Genomic DNA, 8,015 nt, shown 5'->3' on the forward strand with positions numbered 1-8,015 from the left:
GGTATCAGTTTCACATAAAGTCGACTTCACCTGAATTTTTACCTTTAAATTAATTTACATCTTCTACAATTAGAATTGTTCGCTGCTAAATTTTTATATTAAAAAAATAATAATTTAATTTATATATTTATATATGTTGTTTTATATTTTCTCAATAAATAGCCAATCGTTAAAATAACCAAATATATTATAATAAAATAATTGAATATAATTTAGTCCAATAATCAAATATTTTTATAATAAGGTAAAACAACACTTTACTTTGTAGTAAAACAAGGTAACCAACCAACCATCCTCTTTTTCAAACCCATGCTACATCTTTTATTTTCATCTTTGACTGTGTTTTATTTTTATTTTTTTTTCTTTTTGGAAAAAAAATGTTGCACCATGATTTAGGGCTTGCTTAACGGCAAAAACTAGCCAATAGGAATCCCCCAAAGAGCATAAATCAGGGAGCAAGTGGGTCCCACATGTTTAAAATTTCTCTTTATATATACACCTTCTACTAAGTACTTCTTCTTCATTCACTTCTCTATTTTCTTCAAACCCAGCATCAACATATACATTATTGTTATTATGATGATATCAAGAAGCATTCTATTCTCTTTGGTTTTCTTGGTTTTCTCTTTTCTCATCCCTACCTTCATTTCCTCTTCCCCTGTCCAAGACCCTGAATTGGTAGTTCAAGAGGTGAATAGGTAAAATAACTAAATATATTTATATATAATGATCTACTTAATTCTTCTCCATATATATGTTAAAATATTTTATATTATATGCACATACATTGTTTATTATTATTATTATTATTATTATTCACTTTTAAGTGTCATTTTTAAACTAAAAATAGAATTTGTGTACCAATAGTATTAATTCTAAAAATGATCTTACAATATAAAGTAACCATGTAATATATATCTTAGATGATATAGCTACTAGCTTGCATTCAAATTCAACCTTTTAATTAAATCAGTACTTTTTAGATTTGTATTATTATGGAGATTAACCTATAGTAGTATAGTTCTAATTACATGTGCAATACATAACTTTATATATACAAGTCAAAAGTAGTTAATGTACAAATAAAGGAGTGAATCTTAGTTAAAGTAATTTTATTTTATTTTTATTTTTATTTTATCTCTTTTGACATGACATTATGGTTTGAATAATTAAGAAACAACAAAAAGATGCAATTTTTTTTCTCTTATGGCATGTGGGTATATAGTAATGTGTATGTACTTTGGAAAATGACATTGATGCTTAGTTTTGTTTTCAATTTTTTCAGGCAAATCAATGCCTCCATTGCTAGGAGGAGCTTGTTAGCTAGTGATAGGAGAAACTTAGGGTACCTTTCATGTGGAAGTGGCAACCCCATTGATGATTGTTGGAGGTGTGATCCTAATTGGGAACAGAACAGACAGAAGCTAGCCGACTGCGCAATTGGGTTCGGAAAGAACGCAATTGGTGGTCGAGATGGTAAGATTTACGTGGTAGATGATTCTGGAAATGATGATCCAGTAAACCCTAAACCCGGAACCCTACGCCATGCAGTGATTCAGGATGAGCCGTTATGGATTATATTCGCTAAGGATATGATAATCACACTGAAAGAAGAATTAATTATGAATTCTTACAAGACAATTGATGGAAGAGGAGCTAGTGTACACATTGCTAATGGTCCATGCATAACTATACAATATGTGACAAATGTGATTATACATGGAATTAACATACATGATTGTAAGCAAGGGGGGAATGCTATGGTGCGTGACTCTCCTAGGCACTACGGGTGGAGGACCGTATCGGACGGCGATGGCGTGTCGATCTTCGGTGGGGCCCACATTTGGGTGGACCATTGTTCATTGTCCAATTGCAATGATGGGTTGATTGATGCAATTCATGGGTCCACAGCAATCACAATATCTAACAATTACATGACACACCATGATAAGGTTATGTTGCTTGGTCATAGTGATGAATATACTCAAGACAAGAACATGCAAGTCACTATTGCTTTCAACCACTTTGGTGAAGGTCTTGTTCAAAGAATGCCAAGGTAATTACTTAATTTAAAAGATTTTAACATTAAATTGACATAAAATATCTAATTAGAGAGGAAAATAATGCTCGCTTATTTGAATAATATAATTTGAATTAGGTTAACTACAAAAATGTTATTTGTAGTTTCGTACACTAAAATCAGCAACTAAAACCAGTCACTAATGTATTTGTATATAAATACATGTGTAGTTTAATTTATTTTCAATGCGTATGTATTTCTATTTCAACATATATTTTATACTAGTGACTGACTTTAGTAGCTGATTTTTGTGTACACGTAACATAGTCGAAGTAACTATAAGAATATAAAAATAGTATAAAAAAAGTTTATTTTCTTCATTTACAGGATTTAAACTTAAGATATTATTTAAAATTTAAAATAATAAAATATATATTATTTTATATTGAATTTGTCTAACTTGTGTTGGAGTTTTTGTCCAAATATAGTAGTAACACCTTTTGCAATTCTAAGTTCTAACTACATTTATAGTCTCACCCAATAAAATCCACTAAAGCTAAATAAAAGAAGAGAGAAGAAAAAAAAGTTGGAAAAGTGAAAATGATAGAAATTTATGAAAGTGGGGGGATATGGGTGCCTTTAAACTTTGTCAATATCCCTCTTAATTAATTACCATATGGGACCATATATATTTATATTGCATATGCATGAGTTGAAATCAAGTTTGAAAAAATATTGGTGGATTTTTTATATTACTTTGTAGGTGTAGGCTTGGATACTTCCACGTGGTGAATAATGACTATACCCATTGGGAGATGTATGCTATTGGAGGAAGTGCTAACCCTACCATTAATAGCCAAGGAAATAGATTTGTTGCACCCAATGATAGATTCAGCAAAGAGGTAATTAAATCAATTAACATTATTATTATTATTATTATTATTATTATTATTATTATTATTATTATTATTTAATTTAAAAAATTATAATGTTTTTTCTCCAACATATATATGAATATTATTACTAACTACAATTATCAAATGAAAAAATATATGAGAATGACATTTTCTTGAACAACGTAAATAATAAATAAAAAAACTAATTTTAATTTTAAAATTTAAATTTAAAATTAATTAAATTTATTCATATTTAATAAATCTGAGATATAATTTATTGTTCATATTATTTACAATCTGCATTATTTACTAATCGAAATTGTTATCAAATATGACTATTGTTGAGTTAGATTGGTTTTATATAGTAGTAGTTTTTATATCACATAAGTAGGTATACATGTACATTTTTTCTTATTAAATAAGAAGTTGTTAATCTTTTTTTAACAATTCAGAATTTTCATTTTATACTTTAAAGTGTTATTTCTATTATTATTTTATATTAGTCCAATATAAAATTCACACATCATCATTCAAGAATAAGATAATATAAATTGATATAATATTTCACAAAAACAATTACACTAAAGTTTTTTTAAAAGAAAAATATAGTAACATATATGTAAAAAATTCAACTAATCTTAAATCTTAAATTTGAAACCCTCTATAAAATGAGAGTTAAAAGTAATTTTATGATAATAAAAAAATTGAATAATATCTAATTAATTAAAACTGATTGGTTTTGTATATTTATTGATTGATGTATATATGATGAAATAATGAAGGTGACAAAGCATGAGGATGCAGCAGAGAGTGAATGGAAGAATTGGAATTGGAGATCAGAAGGGGACATGCTTGTTAATGGTGCATTCTTCACAGCTTCTGGTGCTGGTGCTTCTTCAAGCTATGCTAGGGCTTCTAGCCTCAGTGCTAGACCCTCTTCTCTTGTTGCTTCTATTACTACTTCTTCTGGTGCCCTTCTTTGCAAGAAAGGTTCTCCATGCTGATCATCATCATTATTCTCAACAATTAATTCATCAACCAAAATTGTTATTTATTAATTAATTAAAAGTAAATTGATAAATAAATCCTGAAAATTTATATTTCGAATAAATTAATCTCTAAAAAAATACTAATAAAGTTTTTTAAGATAGTAGATGTGGACACACGACTTTTAAATTAGTCTTTATAATTATGGTAGAAAATCTTAGTTTGAATTAATTTGTCCACGTTTATTATCTTAAAAAATTTTATTGATATTTTTTTTTAAACTAATTTATTTAAAATATAAATTTTCAGGGATTTATTTATTATTTTACTTGTTAATTAATTAATAATTAATTTGGTTGCTTACCTTGATCCATTATTAATATATATACATGGTATATAATTTCCCAAGAAGTAAAGGAAATTATATATTAAGAAAATATATATTTTGTGAAAGAGAAAAAGGGAGGGGAAATTGAAGAAAAATGCCTATATATATGGTCAATTTGGATTTGGATATTTTACTTTTTATTTGATTTTCATATCCTTCCCCTTTTTTTTTCTTTTTTTGGTTTTTGTTGTTTAGGGTTGTTTTGTAATGTTTGCTTTTTTTTCTCCTTTCCTTTTTTGGGTTTTTTGGTAATTTTGTCATGATTACAACCTCCACATGTTACTCTTAGAACCAAATGAATTAGTTTGGAGAATCTCGATGGTGTCTAAGAGAAAGAACAAGTGTTGAAGAGTTGATATTATTGTTATCATCATCATCATTATCAATTATAATATAGTAGAAAATTTTCATCTCTCTATGTTACAAACTTACAATCTCTTCCTTTTTCAAAAAATTAATTAATTAAGAATTATTAGTTAACCTATTTTTGTAATCTTATGTTATATTCTTCCATTTCCCAAATTATCCCTCGTTCTATGTGACCGACACGTTCTCAGAAAAAAAAAAACCAAACATGAACAGTGTTGACTAAGAATATGAATAAGGTTAAGGCTTGTACGACATTATATTATTATTATTATTATTATATATATAATAGAAAATTTAATGTGATGTAACGCAAAAACAACATAAAATAAAATAATTCAAATTAGACTTTATTGGAGTAATCGATATATAAAGTTCAACCACCAAAATAACTGTTAACTAATCAACAACAGAAGGGTATAAATAAAGTAGAAATTGATGTACTTTTTTTTTATAAATTATAAAGGAAAAGTATAGGGGACCAGCAGTTTTGTTGAATTTTGGCCAGCATGTAACCAGCAGAGGAAGGTGACTCATTGGATGAAATCTCACACCAATCTCACACCATCAAATCATCATTGATGGCTAGTTGATGGCTAACAATCACAAAAATTACTGGCCCCCTAGCATTGCTCAATTATAAATATGATCACCAAAAAAGTATAAGATTTGTCTATAAATAAATATGATCATGATGAATAAATTAAAACAATAGTCACCAACAAAAAAAAAAGAAGAAATTAAAACAATAACATTTAATTCGTATGGTTACTTCATCTAATTAACAAGAAAATGACATTGAAATTAAATGTTAATTTGGGGAAGGAGAAATTTTTTGGAAAAATATTTACCATGAGGTCTCTCACATGATACTTGTACTACAATATATATGGCAAAAAAAAAGTTTAATTTTGATATATTGATAATGTAAAGTATCTTACATAATCGTGTAATATAATATCTATTTTTTTGAATGATTATTCATGCGGTTAAATGACATTATGTAATTAAATGCATGTATAAAATTATTTTATACTAACAATGCATCAAAATTAAATTCGAAAAATATAAAGCCAAACATATAACGCTTGGTTTTTAAAACTAATACTCAATTAAAGAAAAATTGTATAAACAAGCATAAAGCCTATATTTTAAATATATCCTTGAATGATGATAGTACAAAAACCTCCAAAATATTCAAACATTTAACAAGGGAAAAAATTTCGGTGGAATAATGTAAAAGCTTAAAATAGGAGGGGGGAAAAAAAGCACATTGGGTGCATCACTATTTAGTGGATCTTCTTTTGATGTATGGAGGCATTTGATTAGATTGTGGTTATATAGGTGAAAGATTTACATTGGAATACCACCACAACTTTGACAAACTTTGTTTCAAGAGTTTCTTTAGTTTCTTTCTTTTTTCTTTTTTTTTTTAGTATTCTTTCACTTTCTTGAGTAATGAGAAATATTTTTTTTTTGAGAAACAAAAGGAAAATAGAGTTTATTGTTTATAGTATAGTAGCAACAATACTTGACCAAATCACATGCAATCAAAATAAATGGACACTTCAATTCATTTCCATTGAAACCGGATTGAGCTTTCTCACATGGTGGATCTTGATTGGGAAGGATACCCGTTTATACTAGTTAGGGTTTATTTATATTATTTATGTGTTGGAAAAAACAAGAGAAAGAAAAAGTGAACTAATTAGGAAAAGAAGCTTCTGAATGAATGGCTCTATGCATTGCACATTATGAGTAGTGGATAGTGGTGTTGTTATAAGCTCAAGAATTTTCATGATTACATGCAATAGAATAGAATAGAATACATATATATCTATGATAATTGCTTTCTAAGTTTTTCTATCCTTTTCTAAAAAAAATAAATAAATTAGGATTTAAATTAAAGTTTAAACGTGCGATCTATTTGATTAATTGAGTGATAGACAAATTCTCTTAACAACCTTTTTAGTATATTCCAAAATAACAACTAAAATTTATATTTTAAAGACATAAAATATAAATTTATTTATTTTTATATTTAGAGAAATAATTAAAGTTGTGTGTTTTTTAGCTTCACTTAAAAATTGAATAAGACAAAAAAAACCTATAAAATATGGACATTTTATTGAGTTGTCATATTTGTGTATTTAATATTATAAAAAAAACAGCAGATAGCGACGAATTTTTAGCGACAGTTCTCAAAAATCGTTGTTAGATGGAAAATGGCGGCGATTGTTGTGCGGATTAGTGAAGGATTTCCAACAGCGTATTATTTTATGGCGATTATAACAAAATTGCCGTAAAATGTTAATTTTGCGACGATTGCTACAGCAGTCAATACAAGCTATTATGTTAATATTTATTGACACTCGCATGATACATGTGTCTTTTATGTCTATCCGTATTTAATTTTTCTGGTTGAAATCTTAGGTTATTGGGTATACATTATATATAATATAGTCATTATATTATGATTATGCGTAGGGTTTGTACAAGTTTGAATTTTGGTTCCCTTGCGAATTCTTGCCGCAATCAAAGGGGAACTCCATTTTTCAAAGTACAAATTGGAAGCCACGTTGGTGTAATTACAAATTAACGTGACAAAGAACATAATGAATTGAAGTTAGGTGAATGTTGTAGGTTTTAACTTTACTTTTAGTTTAAAAAAAGTACAAAAAGATTACTTGTATAAAGTCAACAAGTTAATTATGAAACTGTAGCTTATCGTACTTTGAGGTAAATAATTCAATTTTAGGAGCTAAATTCACACTTTAATTATTCCTATATTATAGCTTTTAAGATTTGATCTTGTATAGTATGTTATTATCTTATCAATTATATTAGGTATATATTAAAATTATTTATTAATATAAAATATATATTAAAAATAAATTTAATAATATATATATATTTATACATAATATATAATATTTAATTTTAATGTATAAAATATTGTCTTACTAATATAGTTTAACTTGTAAATAGAATACTTAAAATAGTAATAATAATTAATTAATTAATGCATAAAAACCCTAGTAATTAGGCCTCGGTTAGATTTGTTGCTTACTTTTCCCATTGACTATATCACATACACCTTCGAGAATCCATAAGCATTGAGGATGAATGGTTAATATAGTCCATGAAAAATAAATTATTTTTTAAATTTGCTATTAAAAAATTTTATCCATTAAATTAATTTTTTAAAAATTATAAATTAATTATATTTATCTTTTTACACTCCACTAACAGTTTTTGTTAATAATTAATAATGTGAAATATTAGCTGACATTCTGACAATATTAACATATAGATGCATAGTTAAAAAAATTTATATATATATATTTTTTTACCAAAC

The 8,015-nt window shown here is 26.7% G+C and overlaps 1 protein-coding gene across 1 annotated transcript; it reads left to right on the forward strand.

Moving 5' to 3' along the window:
- Positions 1-517: 517 nt before the first annotated feature.
- Positions 518-4,707, forward strand: LOC112790402 (probable pectate lyase 5). Its single transcript, XM_025832788.3, has 4 exons — positions 518-698; positions 1,286-2,056; positions 2,784-2,922; positions 3,699-4,707. Exons 1-4 carry the CDS (start codon positions 577-579, stop codon positions 3,918-3,920), a joined length of 1,254 nt encoding a protein of 417 aa, XP_025688573.1. The 5' UTR covers positions 518-576; the 3' UTR covers positions 3,921-4,707.
- Positions 4,708-8,015: the final 3,308 nt, after the last annotated feature.

The sequence above is a fragment of the Arachis hypogaea genome, chromosome 3 (assembly GCF_003086295.3).
Source record: "Arachis hypogaea cultivar Tifrunner chromosome 3, arahy.Tifrunner.gnm2.J5K5, whole genome shotgun sequence".
NCBI classification, from domain to species: Eukaryota; Viridiplantae; Streptophyta; class Magnoliopsida; order Fabales; family Fabaceae; genus Arachis; species Arachis hypogaea.

Excerpts from the sequence above, each read along its gene's own strand:
- LOC112790402 (XM_025832788.3), top strand. The coding sequence starts at position 577 with ATGATGATATCAAGAAGCATTCTATTCTCTTTGGTTTTCTTGGTTTTC. Across the intron at positions 2,057-2,783 it reads CTTGTTCAAAGAATGCCAAG|GTGTAGGCTTGGATACTTCC; the intron begins GTAATTACTTAA and ends ATTACTTTGTAG. Across the intron at positions 2,923-3,698 it reads ATGATAGATTCAGCAAAGAG|GTGACAAAGCATGAGGATGC; the intron begins GTAATTAAATCA and ends GAAATAATGAAG.